At 39.1% G+C, this 23,034-nt stretch overlaps 1 protein-coding gene across 1 annotated transcript; it reads left to right on the top strand.

Moving 5' to 3' along the window:
* The first annotated feature begins 71 nt into the window (after positions 1–71).
* Positions 72–18,584, top strand: LOC140239595 (uncharacterized). Its single transcript, XM_072319426.1, has 8 exons — positions 72–163; positions 3,051–3,123; positions 4,885–4,983; positions 8,009–8,070; positions 10,203–12,438; positions 12,635–12,740; positions 15,543–15,690; positions 17,656–18,584. Exons 1-8 carry the CDS (start codon positions 79–81, stop codon positions 17,766–17,768), a joined length of 2,922 nt encoding a protein of 973 aa, XP_072175527.1. The 5' UTR covers positions 72–78; the 3' UTR covers positions 17,769–18,584.
* Positions 18,585–23,034: the final 4,450 nt, after the last annotated feature.

Genomic DNA, 23,034 nt, shown 5'->3' with positions numbered 1-23,034 from the left:
TTTTTTTTTTTATTGCACTTGTAGGAAACCAACACTCTTGTACCGGTGCTACTTGTGTAGATCAAGTGTGACAGAAGGATGGAAGGACGGAAAATTCCAAAGGATTTTAATATCATCTGCCATCTGCAGCATCTTGAGGAAAATCTGCAAAAAGGAATAAAGCGTAAGTGCTTGCTATGCAAAGCTTGTGTGTGTATCATCAACTGTGTTGCAAAGAGAGAAGCCTGCATCTTAAATGACATACCTCATGTACTGTACACTACGTACATGCAGGCCAATCTCACTTGTTTCTGTTTTGTCTATTTCAAGATTATATGGTTTGTTACTTGTCAGTCAATGATCTGTTGATACTATCACACAAACCATTATCCCCACAGATGTGGGGATAAGATGTTTGCAGCCGTGCTGAAATATCATTTTTGTAGGATGTAATATTGCTTGTTGGTTTCATTTAATGAGAGGCATATCAATTGCTGCACTGATAAACATTTGATATTAATGCAAATACATTTTGTTCAAGTTGGCTTTCATTAGAAGTAAATCTTACAGGATTGGGAGAAGCTTCATCAAAGTCAGACAAGAAAGTAATATGGGATTTTAGTGTTTCACATATTTTCTCTTAAGCAGTGATAGATGTACATTGTACACTGCTGTCAGAGATGGATCCAGGAATTCCGTAAAGAGGGGGTGCCTTTACAAAATTAAAGGGGGGGGGGGTGCACGCACCCCACCCCCATTTTTTTTCTAAATTTATTTCTTTTGTTTTAACAAAAAACAGAGAGGGGGCGCACACCCAATGTGCCCCCGCCTGGATCCGCCACTGGATGTATTTACCACGACCATAGTATACAGTACATGCTTAGTACATTGTAGCTGGGATGATGATATCACCATCTCACAGTTATTTCCATGGGTTAATACATGGTGTATCATACACCAAAATATATAAGTCTGTCTTTGGTCAATAATCATGCAACTAAACCCCTTTGAAGACAGTGACCATTGCCATGAATGCTATGACCCAACTGTTTGTCTTGCAAAGAGATCGTAGACTGTAAGATATACAACGTTTCCCTCGCTAACGCTGAGGTTCATCAGGTACAATGAAACATGGTGGTGCATGCACCAAAGTGTATGTGGACCTACAAGTAGTTGACAGCACGCCATCTCCTGGTACAGGCCCAGCAGTGTGCCATCCTGCATCTGCTGATTCGGTTTAGCAGCTCCTTTGCGGACATCAAAGGTGGGATCTCATTTTAGATGTCTGCCACACTGTTGGTGATGGTGGGTGAACGTCCCTTAATTGTAATGGTGAATGCAAATACAGTGCATCCATGACTCGGGGAACTCAATGCCAACATCTGTGTTGATGTTGTATTGATTGAGTTGTATATGGATGGCTTCCTTCACTATTCTGGTGTACCAGTGTTTTGCTGTGTCTTTGCATTCCACGCCCGCCCAGTTAGGATGATGTTGGGCATTCCATGCATGCTCTGCTAGGTACAGCAAATCTGTTCTGTGGTTTGTTATGTCCTGTCTGTGTTTCAATATCCTTTCTCCAACAGGCCTGCTGATCTCTCCGAATGTAGCTCTTGTCACAATCTCTGCATGGGATTCAGTAGACTACTCTGACATCCTTTCTGCAGGGTGGTAACGGGTCTTTAGCTCTAACCAAATGGTTCCTGATGGTGGTGTCGGCCTTGTAGATGGCACGGATGCTGTGTTTCTCCAAACGGGGTCTACGTATTGGAGTGATTGAGTCTGCATAGGGATGGACAATTGTAGACTTGTACTCATCCTTATCCTGTTCACTTTGACTTCTAGCTAGTTGGGCCTTGTTGACAAAGCACCTGGGGTAGCCATTGGCCAACTATGCTGAACACTGTTGACGTTTCTTGCTGAGGTGCCTGAGGTTTGAGTGATGACCTTGTTGGCTCGACCGTAGAGGCATCTCACCACTCCTTGTTTGCGAGCCGAAAGCCAGGTATTGATCCATGTGAGTAGGTTTTCTGCATAATGTGGTGTTTAGCTCCCACCTGTTACCCTATGTACTCGGGCGTTGTTTAACGCAAGACTTCCTTCCAATACTCCATTTCACATTTTGAAGTGAACTTGATTGAAGGCTCTCTTCCATTCATGAAGTGGATAAGGTCAACAGCGTGCTCCCTGTTGATAATGATGAAGGTGTCATCAAGAGATTGCTTCCTTGGTGCAATCTCCGTGGGGCATTCATCCAACACTTGCTCCTCAAATGTCTCCATGTATATTGGCGATTACAGCAGACGCTGGACTGCCCATGGTAGCACCCTCTATCTGTTAGAAGAAGTTTCCGTTGTACAGAGAGTAGGTAGATCTTAGAATGAAGCTAAGAAGCTCTGTGATCTTTTTTGGATTGAGGCGGGTTCTGGACGATAGATCCTGGTCTGTCATGAGCCATTTGTGTGCAACATTGTAAGCACCTTGAATTGGGACATTTGTGAACAGTGATGTCACATCAAAGGATAGCATTAATTCCCCTGACTGTATCATTTTGGGTGCTGATGAATTCAGCGAAGTTAGTGGAATTGTGCAGAGTGTAATCTGTCCATCCTGCGAGCAGGGCAAGGACTTCGATGAGGAATTTGTACCTGACAAAGCTCAGCAGTAGCGAGCGAAACGTCGAACAGCAACATCTTGCCTACGATTTCTTCGCGAGACAAACAATTATCTTTACCTCTAACTAAAACCCTATTTTACTGTAGACAATTTTACATAACAGTAATCTGATGTGAAGGATACTGGTTTTTTTAACCGTATTGTGTTTCATAACCATACAGATCAGTGGGAGATTTCAGATTTCATTAGCATACAGATCAGTGGGAGATTTCAGATTTCATTAGCATACAGATCAATGGGAGACTTTATCCAGTAGTGTTGATACCTTAACCCATTGAGGACGAGTCCCGAGTATACTCGGGCAAGTATCTATGGGAAATGTGTGTTGTAGCAAAATTAGCCAGTCTTCAGCGGGTTAAGTAGTAAATAAAATTGCCCATCTTTTTTTTTCCCAGTATTTGAAAGTCTGAAGTCAGAGGTAAAGGAGCTGTGGCAAGCCTGGGAGACCACGTCAACTAATGCTAATGAGTGAGTTTTGTATGTCAATTCTTTGAACAATTTGTTACAATAATATATTTTTACATATATAGGGAAAGAGGTTTGTGGTAACATCATGTGCATGTAGTCCTTGCAGGAACCATTGCTTGGCAGAAGAAGAGCCTATAGAAGCGGAGAGTTGAGGAAGGAAGCAACATAGGGAGAGTGTAAGAAAGGCAAATAGTGGCACTTGAAAATCAAGTAAAAGGTTCAGAAATCATTGAGACTATAGAGTAAGAGAAAGAAAAGAAAAACAATGACAGCTCAGAAAGTGAAGGAGAGAGGGTTGAGTGGATCCTTGAAGGATTGCTGTGTGGGAGAGAGAAAATAAAAGTTCAGTCCTGAAAAGGTTCTTGTGGAAAATAGGGAATGGGAGAGAATATAAAGTTTAAGTGTAGTCCTGAGGGGGAGAAAGCACTGAGAAATAAACCTGTAAAGCAACTGTAAAATAGTAAGGTGGTCCTGAGAAGGACCGTTGGGTTGCAAGCAAGAGATACAGTAAGTGGAGGAGAATCAAACTATAGTATAAGAGAAAGAAGTGGAATGAAAATGACCGAGCAAGAGATCTAGAATAACTAAGATACTTGAAGATTGACTGTCCTTCATCAGAAGTGAGGTGTAACCTGAGAGAGTTTTGAGAAGTGAACAGAAAGTGTGTAAAAATCATGTGACAAACTTCACAATTTTTCAGCGATGAGCATTCACATTTACAAATCATGGCATAAAATGGCTTTCAAATTTTCTGAAGTTTTTTTTTGGGGGGTGTTGTTAAGTTGCTTTAATAGCAACTTTCAACAAAACTTCGCAAAATGTCTAACTTTGCAAGATTTCACTTGCAATGCTGTGAATGGCACTATTAACTACAGCTGTAAGTCAAAGAAAAATTCTACCCTGAATCATGGAGCTACTCAGTTCCATGATTGAATGGATATAATCATGTGTTAATCCTACTGTGTATGTCAAAATTTGTGTACATTGTAAGTTAAAGGATTTTCTCCTGTCCCTTTAGATTCGACTTAGGCTAGGATGACTGTATTTTGCAAGCTGGATGTGTAATGGTAGTTGAGGGTTGTGAAATAACAGCACTGTGCTCTCTTCTGTCTGCCTAGGCTTATGCACCCACACACACACACAAAAAAATCAATCAGATTTTCACATTGATAACTTTCAAAATTATTAAACAGTTGGAATTATATTTCAGGGAATGAAACTATAATTTCTTACCTACATTTTACAGAAAGACCCATTCAATATGGTTAAGTGGTCACAGAGAATTGTGGATCCATGTAAAGCATGTAGTGGGTCTGTTTCTTCCAAGTTCAGCACTTGGATGCTCTTGGAACTGTGAAACTGTGGAACTGTGAACACAATGGACAAAACTTGGAAGGAAGAGATTCCTGACATGCTCTAAAAAGATAATCATTTCTCTTTGACCACTGAAGCAAATTGGATGGGTTTTCTGTAAGATGTAGGGGATGCAATAAATTATAAATTCACACCTTGAAATTGAATTTGGACTGATTCACTCTTTTAAAAGTTATGGTTGCAGAAAGTCCAATTGTAATTGTTTCTTTTTAACATACTGAACAGTGTATAGATGCAGAGTAAAAGTGTTTTATTTCTTTCAAATGAATAAGTTTGGTTTGTAAGGAATAAGATTATTAAAGATTAGCTATAATCTTTAAGCCATGCTGATTATTGTTTGTTTGTATTTTTTTTTTCTTGTTTATTTACAAATCATTCTGTGGAAAGGAATGCACAAGTGGCCTTGAAGGAGAAAAGCAGATGCCGGCAGTACAAGAGGGAGAACCAGATGCTACGAGCTAAAATTGCACAGCTCCGGGCAGCAAGGTACAGTATTAAAGAGACACACTCTGGCCTCAAATTTGCCAACAGCTAGAGGTTGTCATGGCCTGTGGTACCTTCCATTGGCAGTAGTGACTGTCACATTTTTCCTTGATGCCTTCACACAAAGCCAAGTCCACTCACAGGTTCTGGTAAATTTTGAGTGTTACAAAATGCCAAATGCAAGCAGAAAAAAAAAATACAGACAATGTCAAGGAGATTTATCCCATTGCCAATATGAATGTGATGGGTCCTGTACAAAGTTTCAAGAAATTGTAAAGTCTTCTGTAGTTGGTTAAGGGGCATTAGCATTGACAGTTAAAACATTTGGGTGTTTCCTCTCATTCAAGGCTGTCATTAGAAGTTGGCAGGCCTGTTAACCCATCTCCAAAGTTTGGATTTTACAATTTCCACCAGTATCATTAGGTTTTCATCTGCTTTAATACACTCCATATGTTGGCACCAGTAAACATTTAAGGGAATGAATACTTCCATTAGCATCTACATTTTTTGGATTGTTTGGACTCCCCTCCAGGGCAGAGACACACAACATATGACATTTGGAACCTCGAGCAAATCCCTCAGACTCTTAAAAATTATAAATAAAATAAACTTCTGCCATTGTGAACAATAGATCTAATAATGTATAAAATTTACATTTGTAAGTCAGAGTTGGAGGTCAAATTTCTGCTTGAGTCGAAGTAAATTCCAAGATTAAAATATGAAAAGTGTATATGTTTGTTACACCATGCATTTTTACCAAATATAAGTTGAGCATGTTATTCTCCTTTCCCATTGGATTCAACTTGCACAGAGTAGTCTGGGGTAGAAAGGCAATACAGATCTGCTGCACCATGATATTCCCGTCTCAGGTTTCTCCGATCCAAGTTTGATGGTTTAAGATGGGTCTCTGTCTTTTGAAACTGAGGATCTCCTCTTTCAAAATTTTACATTTTTGCATCTTTAGATACCTTTTTGTGTTTTTAGTGATGCAGGGTCACCTTTTTTATGGCTTCACCATGAAGTGTTGATGGAGGCATTATGCTTTTGGGTTGTCCGTCTGTCCATCTGTCCGTCCATCCTTCCATCATTGCTTCCATCCTTCTGTCTGTCCGTACAATGTAACCTAAAAACCACTTGAGATATCCTAATGAAACTTGGCATATGTAAGTATTTGTGAAAAAGTTGTGCCTATCAACTTTGGGTGCACTTGCTCATGCTAAAGGTCAATGGTCATGGTCAATTTCACTATTTCCCCATATCTCTGCAATGCCTGAAGGTGTTTTTTTTTTCTTTTCATTAAAGTTTGTGTATACATGTATTACAAGATGAAGAGTCTCCAGGAGAATTGTGGGTCTTGGGGTCAAAGGTCAAGTGAAAATGCTAAAATTTAACTTTTTTCTCCACATCTCAGAAATGGCTCAGGGTGTTAATGAAACTTAGTACCTAGTGCATATCTTGCCTGACAGTGATTCTCTTAAAAATTCTAAGGTCAAAAGTCACAAGTCAGGTTAAAATGCTGAAATTCTATTTAATGCTCAAACTACACAAAAAATTTCTTCTCCATACATTGGAGATTACAGTACTCAATGCACAAACTTAATCAAACTAGGTAGGTATATATATGTACATTACTGCACTATGATTCCATAGGGAAAGGTTTTGGACTTTGGGTCAAAGGTCAAGTGAAAATGTTGAAATATCACAATTTTTTCCCATATTTTAAAAATAGCTCAAAGTACTGTCATGAAAATGGGTGTTACCAGGTAGTGATTATTTGAAGAATTGTGGGCCATGGAGTCAAAGGGCATAGGTCAAGTGAAAATGCTGAAATTCTTGAATATTGCTCTCATAAACAATGTAGCCATCCACCCAAATGAAACCTAGTTCAAGGAGAGTAAACACGCGGCACATTTGTGACGTTATTTCAGTTTTTTGCCAATTATGTGAAACTGTTGTCTCACATTGTGAAGATGTACCAGAGATATTGGCAGAGGCATACCAGTCACCATAGCGACATTTCTAGTTCCTTCTTTTTTTTAACAGCAGCTGCTCTCACTAATCTATCCTTTACAGGTACAAATGTTCTTAACAGATGAACACATAGCAATTTGCAATAACTTGGTTGATACTCAACCCCAGAATTTCATTCAAACTTGGTATGGTGGTTGATGTTTTGCCATCCAAGTTTCTAATACATTTATAGTCTTTTGTGATGCGTTCCTTCATCTACATTTGTAGGCTACCAAGCTACAGCTTGTATACATTGCTTGTATTTGCTGTGCAAGCCTAATTTTTCGCCAGAATTGAGTAAAAAATCATATATCCTGCAGTAGTTTACTCATCTAATCTTTCTTCCCCCACGTCAGATGTATGGTCAGGGGTAGGTTGATAGGTTAGATAAAAAAAAAAATGATGAGTTTTGTTCGGTTAAGTAAAGAATGCTTTTTTTATGATACGTTTCAGGAAATGCTGTATTCTCAAGAGAGTTTAAGAGAATTTAGGTAATGAAGTGGATATTGAGCAATCTGATCAAGTTGATCAAGAATTTTTTTCCCTTTTAAGAGTTATACTTTATCTGATATATTTATGTATATAGCGTGTGCTCTGCCCAAAAAAAAAAAAAGAGAAAACACAAATTTCTTATTGGGTGTGTGAGTGATAAGGCACATTTCGATTGGCTTGATTAGGCTGATCAAAATAGCTTTTTCTGAGAATTATGCAGAATTTCATGTCATTTCTCTTATAAAAACAGTGTATGATTTGGTAAAAAGACCCAAATATATCGTACTGTATGTTTGAAAAATGATTTAGCAGCACAAGAAAGAACAATACAGCTCCTTTTTTTTGTTGGTGGACATATTGATTTTATTGTTAATATGGATTTGATATTGAATGAAACTCAAATAAAGAATATAAAAAAAAAAAAGTGTGTGTGTGCACATGTGTGTGTGTGTGTATGAAAAGCCCCAGCAGTTTAGGCATGTGCACAGTATATCTTTACAGACTTTGGTTTCTCCTTTTCCTTCAGACTGAATACCTGCCAAATGGAGGAGTCCATTCCCAGATACCCACCACAAGAAGGGGCAACTGGTAAAGTTATCTCTTTTCATTCTTTTGTGATCCTACTGGTAGGTATATAACATTGATGGATTGTGTATATGTGTTTGATGTCCAAGGATATGTTGAAAATAGCAGACCAGATGTCATACTGCAGATTACAAGCTACATTTTAACATGTGACATAGTTTCTAGTCAGCTATTGTTTTGAGTTAACAAGACTTTAATAGCAATACTAATGATATACAGCAGTCATTAACTTCCTATGTGAGACATTTTTGTAAGTATAGATATTGTTGATCAGAGACATCAATAATTATCTGCATTTTCATAATCAATATCTTATCAGTTATTATAAACCTAGCAGTTGAGAAGAGGCATTTAATACCCTTGGCTGTACTTTGTCTTATTTGGACTTAGGTACGTTTCTCTTTTGATAAATCTTCATTTCATACAAAGTGGTTATTCTGTGTGAATATTTGATGAGGGAAAAAAAAGATCCCATTTAATGCTAAAACATAGTTCTCAGAAGGGCTCTGAATGCATCTTCCATCATTTGGAATTTCCTTACAATATTTGAAGGGTTCACCAAGAAACTTGTCTTGCTGACGTGATTTGACTGGATGATGAGTTGGTTTTTTAGTATTTTTGGATCATGAGTTTGAAATAATAAAAGTTGGTGTACCAGACATTTATTCCTGCAGCGCCCTCCCTGTTCAATAGTGGGTAGGATGAACATTACCAATACTTGATGATTGAAACATGCCCTAGCTATAATACTGAATCGCATGCAGGTAACAAGTTGTGAATGCGATTCACTCTCGCCCAATGGGTGCTGCTACTGCAATGGTCAGTAATATATTGTAATTGATGTTATCGAATATAAACCATCCCGCGAGTGGGAATGCTCTGAGATTGCACTACTTCTGGCATACCTTTTTGAGCAATATTTTGCATTTTCATCATTAGCCATCTGTACACTTCTGTATAAGAAATGTGTGAAAGAACACCATAATAACATGATAACCATTGGGTAATGATGAAAAATGTGAAATACTACTATTTAAAACCAAAAAGGTTCACTGGAAGTACCAGGGTTTCAGAACTTACCCAATCGTGGTTGCTACAGCATGTTTTACAGTGATAACATCGATTACAATATATCGGGCCATAGCAGCATCCAATGCTCGTGAAAGTGAATTGCTTGCAGTTTGTTCTGCATAACGATTCAATACTATTGCTTGGACAAGAATTGATCATCATGAACTAACAGCAGTCTACACACCCACTACTGAACAGGGGAGGGTGCAGGGGAGGTTGGTATACCAACTTCTATTATTAAAATCACACTCTTTGATCTCAAAATACTACAAACAACTTGATAACCTGGCAAATCATGCCAACCAGACTAGTTTCTTGGTAGATCTATCCCATAAATAGCAAGAAAATTCCAAATGGGATGAGATGAATGTTAAGGTCCCACCAAGTACTATGTTTTGGCTTTAACCATTGTCTCATCCAATTAAATGTGATGAAAATAATGTGCCTTGGAAGTGTTACCTGATATTGCCCCATTACAACCATGTTCCTACATCATATCCAGTGCTCGATTATGTGGGGGCAACTACAATTTATGTATGTAACTGAAGAATGTCTAGTTTTTTAACATTTCAAAAAGAGAATATCAGACTTCAGAGGCATGCTGAGACATATATTGCAACCAAAATCAAAAGCAGCTGTATATATGGCACATGAATGTAGCTGTAGGTGACACCTGTACAGTGCCATGGTAGTCACTTACACCATCTTGCCTCTCTGAAATATGTAGGGCAGTAAATACGCTAAATTGATAGCCATTTTCTCCATCTCATTTTGCCATCTATTACATTTATCTTCCTTCAGGAGTAGAATCAATTTTGATAGATGAAAATATTACATTGATGAAAGTAAATTAGCAGACACTTCTCTCTTTTTTTTTTTAATAATTGGTGGATACTGAATCAATTTGTACACCTAAAATATCAGTGTGTATTAAATAAATCTTCTTATTGACATTCTGGAATAATTGATGCATGATGACAATACTGTTTGATGAGAAATTGGATTATCTTGTTCATCAATTTTGTTGATTTCTGCTTAAACTTGGAAGATTTTATGTGTTCCAGACTCTTGTCAGAATGATACCGTGTCAGACCGGATAGAAAGGAAAGTCAGCAAACTCTCCACCAACAAACAGAAGAAAAAGGTACGCTACCAAGAAGTGCCCCTGGAGAAGAGGAGTCCATCCTCTTCAGGTATTTTGCTGGGAAATGGAAGACAGACTTCTAGGGATGAAAAAGAAGATGCAACTAAAAGAATTGACAGAGGAGGTTCATCAGGGCAGGGCCGAGCAATGGAATCGGATTCCAGTGATTGCATATTTGTTCCAGACACAGAATTCATACCTGAAGATCATGCAAACACTGGTAAAACGAGTGATAACAGTAGTGATTGTGAAGTAGAAGGGAATGGGTTAAACTCCAGTTTAATCCTGCACAATGCCAGTGCTGTTGCAGGGAATGATGAAATGGGGACATTTAGAAGAGCAAGGAGTAACAAACATTCAATGCTCGAGAGAGTCATCTGTGTCCCAGAGACATTGCCTACAGATTGTCCTGACCTTCCTGACGAAGATCACCACTTTCAAGAACACGAGCACCACCTGCTACCCCTTGACTCGTCAACCCCAGTGGTACCTGTTTCATGTAAGAACAACATGCAGAAAGACACATTCTGTAAGAGTGAGGCTTCGCCACATTTGGGAAAGAGGTGTGGCAGCAAGGTGAAGATACCCCAGTCAGAGTCTCAGCTCTCTGTTGATTACTCAACAACTCAAATGTCTCCAACATTTTATGGCACTGAGGGTAGGAAGTTCACTTCAAGTAATGCAGAAGCACAAGAACAATGTCACATTACCCAAGCTTCATCTATGCAAGCAGAATCGTCTTTGAATGGATCAATAAAAAACAAGGAGAAACACCAGAACAAGCTGTCACCACATCCAGGGGATTCTTGGATGGATGATTACCAGAAGGAAAATGGTCCAGCAGAAAGTAGTACTGAGAATGATGATTCAGCAGAGCTTCATAGAAGCCCAGTGACAAGTCCTGGATGTTATGAGAGTGGACATTCTGAAACATCCTTTCTGCTTCTCCAGCCACCAGCAGATCATGAAATCATCTCAAGCGCTAAAAGTGACGGACATTACATGAAACAGAAGCAGGATGATACCAACAGTGTCTCCATTGCAAAGGTTACAATGACAGGGCATAGGAAGCGACCCATCGATTCAGAGAGGGAAGCATGTGCAGATGGAAGCTTACGCAAGAGGAAAAGAATGCATATGGATGTAAAAAGTGATAATTGTCTTGAGACATCTCCAGCTGGTAAACTGCCTGCATCTCATCTTGGTGCTAAAGCAAGTAAAGAAGCCAGAAGGGGTGGAAATTCCAGAGATAAGAATCCTGGTGATCGCCTAGAAAGTAGGCTTCATAGGCCATCAAAACTTCAGGTAGCCCCAGCATCAAAGTACAGGAATGATAATGGTAGACCATCTGTGAGTTCTATGTATCAGACATCTAACAAAGTGAGACCCTTGGTTCAGACAACACTGTCAGCTACAACTTTCAAGCAAGTCACAAGCAAAGCAAGTGGTGTGCAGCCCAAGCACACTGGACATTTCTGTACAGATGCAATGCGTGATGTGCGCCACCAAAAGACAGCTCAAAATGTCATGGTTACAGATGAAATATGTCAGGAAGAAAATTTTCACATTAAGAGAGATGATACATTTAAAATGCCTCTTTTACCCAAGAGTTATAATCTTAGCAGTGACCATCATGACAACAGGGGACAATTAGCATCATTACACAAGGAATCAACAATAAGCAAGGAGGCAAGGCATGACTACTATGAACAAGGTATATGTGTGTCTGGAATAGATGAAGAGCAGAGAGACAGTAGTGTGGACCTGATGATGTGTGCCTCTAATGGCAGTATTAACCCTGCTGTTAGATCCAGCTTTCTGGAAGACAATAATGATGAAGAGGACCAATCAGAGAGTCCAAGGGAGACTGCATCATACAGACACAGAACTGTTCATGAACAAAATGATAATGAGAATCTGGAGTTTGTCAATGACAGCTTTGCAGACATGTTTGAAGATGAGGCATCAGATTCAGGCAAGGCAGACAGGAGAGAAAATTGCCAAGATGATGAGGAGGAAAAGAAGGAAAAAGTTCAGTCGTCAAAGGGCACTGTAGGATTCATTGATGCTGAGGAAATACTGCCTGGAGCTGATCCAGAGAATCAGACTGATGGAAGTCACTGTGAACCAAGTAGCCGCCTGACAGACTTTGACAGGTGAGCTTAGCTTCTTTCTTCCAGTGGTAAAGCTACTCATGGTTACTTCAGAATGAAACAGTGTTGAAACAAGAAACAAGAATCAGTCAGGATCATACCAAAGTTGAACAGTTTATCTCAAATTGGTGGCCTTTATGTGCAAGTATTCAGTATCCCTTCTCCATAACACCAGCCCATGTGCTTGTTTTCCCCTCAGTGTTCCAGTGAAGAAGGAGGCACTACCCTACAAGTTTAAGGATGTGGTAAGAAAGAGGCATGAAAGACAGAAACTGAAAGGCTTTGACTGCAAGGAGTGTGCTGCAGTAAGTCATCATTTTACAAGCTGTATGTCATTCCATAGATAGGACCTTTTTAGTTTCTTGTGGGTTCACCTATTCATCTTCTTTGCTTGTTAAATATCTTAATTACTGAGTACATTATTCATATCCATATGTGTACCTTTCCCTTTCTACCTGATCTACAGCTATCTACGTCTCGAGTTCTAGCTTCCCTACCTCCCCAATCCCTCTTGTTTCACCCTACATGTATGTAGTGAAAATCCTGCTCACTGATAGAATTATACACAATGTATGTAATACTGTCAGTTTGTTCCCATTCTATGCTTCTTATGTCTGGCTCTTCATGTCTTTTTTTTTTTTTTTTTTACTTTTTGACACACTCAGATACTTGGCATTTATTTTCATGTGTATTGGATGATAGGCTTGAAATTGATGACATGTATTTCTCTACATGTATGTCTTCATTTTTCTTTGTTCATATGTACTTTTTGTTTTGTTTCCCCCATCTGTCTGTCTCTTCTCTTCCTAGTTCAGGCGAGGCGATATGGTGCAATTAACTCACAAAAAGCTTTTGACCTCGCTGCCTTATTAAATTTGCATAAAGTAAACAGCGTGTTTATGCAAAACAGCTGGGGAAGTGTTGCAGGACAATTGCAATATCTTGCCTCAGAAGCCATGAAATGATAAAATCTATACAGCAAGTTGACAGAGAAACTATTCTCTAACTGGCAATGTTAGTTATTTTGGGTCTTATTGAGGATAAACCTGTGAAAATAATGTCAAAACTTAGCCTCCAAAAAATAGATTTTGGTCTCTGAAAAAGTGTTAATTTTTCACATTTTTCTATATTGCCCCAAAATGAAACTTCGGTATATGACCTGTGGTAGTATGTCCATACTGTGTTCCAAATATCTTTTCTGTAATATTGTCGCATGGTTATGTCTGGTAAAAACCTAGACCGCTGTCATTTGTGACCCACGTAAAATCCATAGCGTAAGTGTTACACAGTCAAATGTATCAGTTTTCATGCTGCATGAAACAGTTGAAGCACATTGCAGGGTTCATCTCTCACCCACTCACCACCCTGCGGACCGAAACCAAAGCCTGTCGCCATGCACCGAACCTGACACCGCTGATTGGCTATTAAAGCGTGCGCTGACCAGTAGAGAACGCATGCGCAGGAGGATGATCTATGTAGTTGTGCATGTCCAGTATTTTCTCTACAATTATGTTGTCTATTTGCTCTGATTTTAACCTAACTGCTAATTGCACAAACGGGAAACTTCGCAGGTAGTGAGTCTGGGGTATACAAGCGTACAGACTAGTAATATGTTAATCAAGTGCATATTCATGCTGTAGCAGAGTTGTGTCAGGAAATAATCGTAACCCTTTCCCACAATTGACTCAAACAGAAAAATACAAATATATCGAAAGATACATCAGCATTTTTGCCCCAAATTCAGATGAAGGATGATATTCATATTAGATACATATGTGGAGTTTCAAGGGATTTGGTGGTAAAATAAAGAGAGATATGAGGAGGTGAACTTTCAAGATTTTTTGTCCTTTGCTCTGCACAGTACTTCGATGACCAATAAGAATTCAAAAGCTTACACCCCTTTTCACAGAGTTAATTGCACTGTATCACCGGGCCTGAGTTTTGATTACGTGATCTACCAGGTATCTTCATCTATCTCAGTCATTGTCAGTATCTCTGTCTCTCCCTTCCACATCTTTTCTGTTTTCTGGTTTGTATGTTTGTTTGTTTTTTCCAACCATAAAAGTGTCAGTCAAGTTTATGTGTTAGGACCTGCATGGATATGCACTCTCAGCATTGTGTGCTTTGTTATCACAATCAAATCAATTTAAAAAGGATGCTTTCCTCCTGTACAAGCTACCATACTTTCACTAGGAGATGGCATGCAAATCATAAAAAAGAGAGAGAAAGAGAAAAGAAGTTACAAGTCATAGCTCAGACTACCTTCCAGTTCAGTGATTGGAAATTAAGATATTCTTGATGACAGGTCAGAAGCTTCTGTTTCGTACATACTGATGATAGAGACAATGAGGACTTTACAGCAGGAAGAGCATACTGTTTGTGTGTTGCACGAGTGTGGGTGTGGGTGTGTATTAGTGCATGACCTGAGAGTAAATTAACCCATTGAGGACGGTTTGATATTACTACAACATGCATTTCCCACAGAGGCTTGTCCGAGTATACTCGGGACTTGTCCTCAAGAGGTTTAAGTATTGGTACAATTGGTTACTAGTTGAATAGTCAGCCTGTCAACTTGTATTGATAAGGACTGCATCATGGTGAAGGCAATACGGCAGTCCTGTAGCCCTATCACAAACACTGTAAAATCTCTGCCCTAAAAAATTCACACTCCTTGTGAGCTAGCAAAACTTTGAACCATATAGCACTTCTGTTTAAAAACATAAACAATCCTTCCATCTGACACCTGAAAGACACTGCTAATTCCCTATTACCTTTTCAAATGCAATTTTAATCCTGCCTGGAACTTCAGCTATCACTGGAGTTCTTTGTCCACCTTCCATCTTATTGATACGTTGTACATGTATCACATCTTCTGTAAAACGCATCATTAGATTTAAACCAACTTGGAACAAATTATCTAACAGCAGTGCATTGCTGCACTGTTGTATTGTATATCTCTTTTGTGATGTAAAAGGATTTGAAAAAAAAAAATCAACAAAGGATATAAAGAGACTAGAAACAGCATAAGCCAAAAATGACCTTTTGAAAAGGGCCTTTTGAAAATTTAACCAGAGTTTGCTTTTTATTCTTTTTACTGTCCATAACAGTACTATGGAAATCTTGTTTTATCGGACGAAGAACTTGCTGAGAGGATGAAGACCTGTTCCCGTCACCGTGGCCACTACAGTCCACCTAACACCCCACAGCACTACTGGTCCATTGACTTCCCAGATACACCCACATGCATGGAGAGAGGTATGATGATGTGTGTGAGTGTGATGTACTCTTAAAACAGCAGTTAGGAACATCTTTGTGTCTTCGCAGAAGATTCTGTACATATTCGCTTCAGGTTTACATAATGCTCATAGGTAATGAGAATGATACATGTACCTACATTTTTTCATTGCATAAATCATATAACATGGTGCTGGGAGAACACTGAAATTGAATTTTGTTAATTTGTGTGACATCCAACACACTACCAAAGAGAAATTACACAAACATGACAGAAAAAGAGGAAGAAATTGACATATTAATGAATTAATTCAGATTTGAGATGGATCTTAAAGAAATTTAATGAGAATAAAAGTTCAGGAATATTGACTTGTAAATATATCAGCTACAAATATTTATCCCTACCTCTTCTCTTAACAATGTCTGCATGTTAGGCATACCATTTTTTGTTTACAATTGTTAGTGACTCGTATCTGACAGGGATCAGCCTGTAAAAGGTCTATAGGCTTATTGATTCCTCCATTTTTTATATATCCCTGTATTTTACACGATGTAAAGCCCCCGTCACACTAGAGCGGATCAAGCCAACGAATGCCCAGCGGATCCGAAAATTTGGAGATACACTCACATCCGTTGCTCGTCGTTCGTGACTCGCTTGACGTTCGCTGTATCCGCTAGCTGTTCGCAGAGATTCGCAGAGATCCGCCGGAGCCAAATTTTGATTTTGGACATGTCCAAAATCTTGAGCGGATGACGAACGGAATGACAATCCGCTCTGTGTTCGCTTAGCATCCGCTGATCGAAAGTTTTGGTCGCTCTGCGTTCGTTTCTTATTCGTCCGCCGTTCGTCCTAATTCGCCCACCAAATCTGAACAGCAACACCTGTTAATATTAAACGAAGTAGGAAAAAACAAATAGATATTCATAGCACACATAATAATAATAATAACAATAATAAGAAAAGGGTCTTATTTACCCAGCCTGTAGCCTCTTCAGTGTTGCCACTGCTCTACCAGAGGGCCCTGCTATTATTATTACCCTAGCTTTGCCGGGTACCCATTTACACCTGGGTCGAGAAGGATATCGTAGGTAAAAAATCTTGCCCAAGGATGTAAGCACTGGGCGGTATTCGAACCCGGGTCCTCGGTTCGGGAATCGGGAGTCTTATCCACTATGGTACACCCCTACATGACATTACATTATACGTATTCTGGCATTAAGTAATAAATATATATAATAACCGCCCTTGCAGTGCTTGTATCGAGAACATTATTGTAAACCGCTGCTATAAAAGTCAACCTGTAGTAAATGGGAATCTCTGCATGGAATTTCGATGGGAATTGTGAAAGTTCGACTCCAGTTGGAGGCACCAGACGTAATTGAGGATGTTGGACTACCAACATTATGCGTCAACGTGGTCATCAGAAGGAAGTGCACTTTAATAGGGGAATCTTGAGGACTGTCGAGGGTAGTGACATCAGGAGTACTATACTTGTTGGTGACTTCTGCTTCCTTCTTTTGGGGGCCATTTTCACAGTCACCACATTACTTGACACTGTCACTGCTCAAAATGATTTGGTGAAGTGTGAGTCAGCCGAGATCCGTCACGTGATCGCCGCAGTATCGCTCTGCATATGTTGGGCATTCGCTGCTCATTCGCTTTGTCCGCTCAGCATCCGTTGGATGGACTGTACGCATTCGCTTTCATTCGTTACTTTATCCGCTCGCAACACGGTTAGCATATGCTTATCCTTCGTTAGGCGAACGTTCGAAAGCCACATTTTGCTTGCGAATTCGAGCGGATTTGAGCGTATCTGGACTTTGCCAAATTTTGCCCATCCGCTAGGCATTCGCTGATTTATACGCTGTAGTGTGACGGGGCCTTAAGCCTCAGATTTTTAAATTTCATTTGTGTGTTTGTTTGTTTTTTTTACTATTTGGAAATAATGAATTGAATTATTTACTTACTTGTACTTCCATCCCCAGGTTACATGCAAGAAGGGGTGGGAGAGATTCCAAAGAAGAAACGAAAGAACAGGTACAGACATAACTTTAACAAGACTGAAGTGGACAAGAGACCCGAGAATCGGGAGGTATAATTGTGAGGTCTTGGTGTTGATGCACTGAAACTAGCCTCAGTGTACTACTGATGCACTCAAATTCAGGGATATTCATTGCACACGGCTAATTTCTGGTGTTTGCAGTTAAGTTGATGCGACATGATACCTTCAGGTCATTTCCATTACTGGCATGTGTGTTGTGAAATTATTGATTTATTATGGGGAGGTCACACAAGTTTTTGTAATCAGGAATAATAAATTCCTTCTGTATAGTCTCTTTGTGGCAAGTTTCATAGTTATTACCTGTGAGCATTTTTACAAGATGAGAATGCAGATTCAAAAACTGAAATCATACTTTGAGAAAAATGCTTTATGAGGGTGAAGGCATATACAACTTTACAATGCTTAAAGCACCAAATGTTGGGTTTTTTTTTTAACAAAGATGGTAATTTTTATGTAAAAACTAGGCAAACTACATACACTATAGATCAAATAAAGTTGATTAAATTGTACAGTGTATTTATTTCATTGTACAATGTGAGTCGAGATCCCACCATGTAAACATGCATACTCTACCTCAGATTACATGTATATCAGTAAAACTTAAGTTCTAGCTACTAAAATGATACAGATAGAATGCAAATCGTATCTGTGTTAGAAAATTTTGTCCTCTCGTGTGTTTAAGCAGCCAAATGCCGCCCATCTTTGAGGCATTTTTGGTTCCTGAACTGAGCAGGTGTACTGTGTGTGGTACATTCATAGTAGCTTTGTTTTTCGATCCCTTTGTTAATGGCCGCAGGTCATTCAAATGGGTGTAGTACTGCTTCTACAATGTATATACGCAGGCATACTCTATTAGGATACACTAATTACAGAACCTTTTTACAGTTACTGTTGAACAATGCTTCATGATGTTTGCTTTCTTTATGTCTGTAATATCTCATGCAATGAATTATCTTTCATATTGTTCAGCTTACTTGAGTATCACTTTATCAAATCACCACTAAATGCAACTGTATGGATTGATTTTTCTTGGTGAACTTGAAAGCAATTTGATACACTTCACTATAAGTATGATGTAACATCAGTTAGCAGTGGTTGTGAGGGCAAGTTATATATATAATCTGTTTGCAATTTTGATCATAGAGTCAATGCTGCTTGGTACGGTTTCTTTGTTGTCAAAGGCCTTCCCTTTACACAAAAGCCTAAAGTTGCTGGTAACAGAACCTCCATGTCTTAATGGACTTAACTTGATGTCAGTGACCGTGAAGTCAGTGACCACTGGGTGAAGTCAGTTCATGAGTATGCCAAGGTTTTAATTACATGTATCAGATTTGGTTTCATCTCTACAATTAAGACAATGTCAGGTACCGAACTTATCCTCACTTAAACAAAGTACGAATCTCATCAGGCTAAAACTTGTGCCTTTGTTTCACAGGAGGTACATATGTAATTGTATCCCATATGCTGTATTTGCTTGCGTAACTGTGCACATAGCGGTAATACTGGTCTAAAACCACAGAAATTGCCTTCAGTTTAAGATGTTTGTATTCAACACAATGTAATAAATCAATATTCCTAACTACATTTTTGTATCGCTCTGGTGGTATTAACCGTATACACATGTAATGCTATAAATAGTGTGCACTGTACTTACTGAAAATTGTGTACGGTATCAGGGGCGGATCCAGGAATTCCGTAAAGGGGAGGCACCGTTAAAAAATTAAAGGGGGGCGCACGCATTCCCCCTTTTTTTTCTTATTATTTCTTTTGTTTTAACAAAAAATAATGAGGGGGCACGCCCGGTCATGCGCCCCCCTCTGGATCTGCCACTGAGTAGGCCTATGTACAGCAAACCTGGCATTGGAGTCATCAAATTGCCTTTAAAACTCAATTTAATTCGAAAGTCTTGATTTTATTGCATACATTAGTTTATTTCTTATGAAATATCTTTGTGTAAGCTGACAAGTCAACAGGTAGTTTTACTTTGATAACTAACAACGCAAGGACGACATTCAGATTTTTTCCCCCTCAATACCAACAATACTGATGATGACAGTTTATAGTATAAAGCAATAAGAGTTTTGACCAGGAGAGAGTCTATGGTTGGAGTGATATGATTAAGTGTTGACATTGGAATGTTACACCCAACACTTTTTCATCAGATATGGGTTAATTTTTTCTTGATTTTGAAATGTGTTCATTTTCCATGCATTTCCCATATGAAAGGAGATACAGATCGTCAACATAGAGGCCCAAGCAAATTAGAATGAGAAACTTGAAATGAATTGGAAATGCAGGCATTTCAAAATCAAAGTTTCTCATTCTAATTTGCCTCAAGCTAATCACTGTCAGAGGATGACTGTGCTGCGGGATGATGTACCTCGGCCACTACTGTACAGTATATCTATCTTGGAAGCAGGGGGAGGGGCAGTGGACCCAGCTTCAGACTTTGAAGTTGCTGGGGCATCTTCAGGAATAGAAGCTGGCTCTTCACAGGCTTCTTGGGCAGCAGCTACCTGGCCCTGTCCATGGCAGTGGCCAGTGGTGGAGTTCTTAATCTTCACTCCTTTTATCCTTGGCGGCATGACGTGATATTGACCAGGTACTACATCTGTAAGTACCGGTAAGTTAATGTCGGCTGATGCTCCAGCGGCAGCTGGCCATATTTTCATGCAATTCAGCAGTGTTCCAAATTATGTTCAGACTCATTCAAGAGCCACTTTGGAGTTATTGACTGCATCGAGGCACATTTGAGCAGCAACTGAAAGATTCTGATGGCATTCAAGCTGCATTCCCTATGAATTCTTTTGATGTCCCTTGCTGGAGCAGTGACTTTCTCTGCTCTTTGATGGCCAATCTCACCATGGAGCTGCTTGAGGACAAACTCTTGGGATTTCTCTGGGAGAACAAGTTGCAGCCATTTTCTTGCATCTCTGTAGAGAATCCCCTCCTCATTTATCCTTAATTTCTTCCACTTGTGTAGAAAGCTCTTTAATTTTTTGCTATACAGTGGACTCCCGTTATAACGAACATGGTTATAACGAAATTTCGTTATAACGAAGTAAAACTTCTGGTCCCAAAATTATCGCCATTGAAGTCTATGGTACAAAATTCGCTTATAACAAACACGGTTATAACGAAATTTTCGTTATAACGAAATCTTTCTGAGCACCACTGACAAAGAAAAACAAAAGAAATGTGCTCCGTTAAAACGAAATGCGAATCGCTTCCGAAAATACGTAGCGGAACAAGCATTAAGAGCGTCTCTGCATGGGCGAACGCTTCACATCACTGTGTACGTGTTCGCTCCTTGTGTCCTGCATACATTGTAGTTTCCCAGGGGGACTTACATTATTGTGATACAATAATTTGAAATTAAACAAGGTTTGTTTTATTGTTTTGAAGTTACTTTATTACAAAACACACAGATTCTTATACATCTAAATGTCCGTTGGTTCGGAAATGAAATAGGGTTTGTTATTACGAACATTTTGGCGTTATTCAAGCAGTTCGTTATTACTAAAGTTTGATAAACCGTCAATGAGATATGGTTCGTTTGTCAGAAAATGATAGGAATTCTAAACTTTCGTTAATCGGAACATTAAACAAAAGTTTCATTAATCCAAAGGTGAAAAAGCGTATCCGGGCAATTACCCCCAGAGGGCAATTACCCCCCGGCTAAATACTGGTTAGTGGTAAGGTTAGAGTTAAGATTAGGGTTAGGGTTGGGTTTAGTGTTAGGAGTTTGGGTTATGGTTAGGATTAGTTTCAGGATTAGGATTAGGATTAGGGACAGGAGAAGGGTCCGGGGTAATTGCCCAGGGGGTAATTGCCCTAGACCCGTGAAAAAGATGTGTCCAGTAACAAAACTTTGGAATTGCAAACTTCATAATCGTCTTAAGATAACCGAACCTACGAAATAACTAACCTTTCTCATTTTTTTTTTATTATTTACAAACCTTCTTCAGAATAACAAACCTTATTTCATTGTCGGATTAAAAAACCTTCGAAACAGTGAACCATTCTCATTTTTTTCATTTACAAACCTTCGGAATGACGAAACTCATTTCATTTTCCGATCAACGAGCCTTCGGAAAACGAACAACATATTTATATCTAAATTATGAACTTTCGGAATAATGAATCGTCGGAAGAGCGAAGCTTCAAAATAATGAACAAACCTTTGGATTCCCGCGAATGGCGAAACTTCGGAACAAAGAGTCTTTCGGAGTAAGGAACTTTAGTAAGAAACGAATCTTTGGAATAGCGAATTGTAACGGAATCCTAAACTATTTTCTAAACGACTTATTGTGTGACAAAAACAACTTTATGCTCTCTTTTAAATGTAATATCCAAACGAAATTAAGAAGGCACCATCCCATTTCACATAGCTTTCCAGTGTATGATGAGTATTCAACAGACATACGATATATGCGTGGTGGTTACCTTGTTTTTGTTATATATTGTATTTGTTCGGTTATAACGAAATTTCGTTATAACGAAAGAAAACGCCCGGTCCCGAGCATTTCGTTATAACGGGAGTGCACTGTACCCAAGCTGCTCATTTTGCGATAGGGAAGTGCCTGCAACCTTCCTTTGTTTTAGAAACAGAAATATTTAGGTCATTGCCCTGTGTCTTCTCTTTTTTTTTCTGAATTTCACCGTTGGAGGGGTTGTGGTAGAGTGTCGTTTTCCTCTATTGGTTGGTTGTAGACAGAAGCCAGGGCGTTTACACAGAAGCTAAATGAGGACTCTTGTACAGCCTTTGTGATGTCTTGCTCTACCTCTTCCTTACAACCCTGTTGGTGTCCACAAGGTAATTGGGCATATGTGACAGGGTGTCTGCAACAGGATTAGTTCTGTCTGGGTGGTACCCAATGTTGAAGCGGACATCTGCAAGTGCTGACACCCATTGGTGTTCTGTGGCATTTTATTTTTGTACAGCTGTCTTCGTGATATAGGTGAGGGGTTTGTTATTTGTGAACATTAAAGGCATAATTTACCATTTGCAGATGAAACAAAAACCCAACATTAGTGCTTTAAAATAGTTCTAAAATGTGAGTTAGGGATAGAAACAACCACTGTAAAAATTTGAATTCGTATAATTGATGTTAAGTATTGTTAAATACACAAAATGTGAACAATAGTTATTATAAGAATGCTTCCAGACTAAACCGTATACAGTTATGGTTTATTGAGAAAAATGCTGATATCTCCTCATATTTTAGGCTTTATTGCAAAAATTTTATATGGTAGGATGTTTTGTGATACAACAGACCTACACATATGCATCAAATGTGAT

The sequence above is a fragment of the Diadema setosum genome, chromosome 16 (genome assembly GCF_964275005.1).
Source record: "Diadema setosum chromosome 16, eeDiaSeto1, whole genome shotgun sequence".
NCBI lineage: Eukaryota > Metazoa > Echinodermata > Echinoidea > Diadematoida > Diadematidae > Diadema > Diadema setosum.
Note: the sequence above shows the minus strand (reverse complement) of the source record. Positions and strands in the feature narration are given on the sequence as shown.

Coding starts and splice junctions, on each gene's coding strand:
- LOC140239595 (XM_072319426.1), top strand. CDS start 79: ATGGAAGGACGGAAAATTCCAAAGGATTTTAATATCATCTGCCATCTG. Junction 164..3,050: donor TCTGCAAAAAGGAATAAAGC/GTAAGTGCTTGC, acceptor TTTTTTTCCCAG/TATTTGAAAGTCTGAAGTCA. Junction 15,691..17,655: donor ACCCACATGCATGGAGAGAG/GTATGATGATGT, acceptor TTCCATCCCCAG/GTTACATGCAAGAAGGGGTG.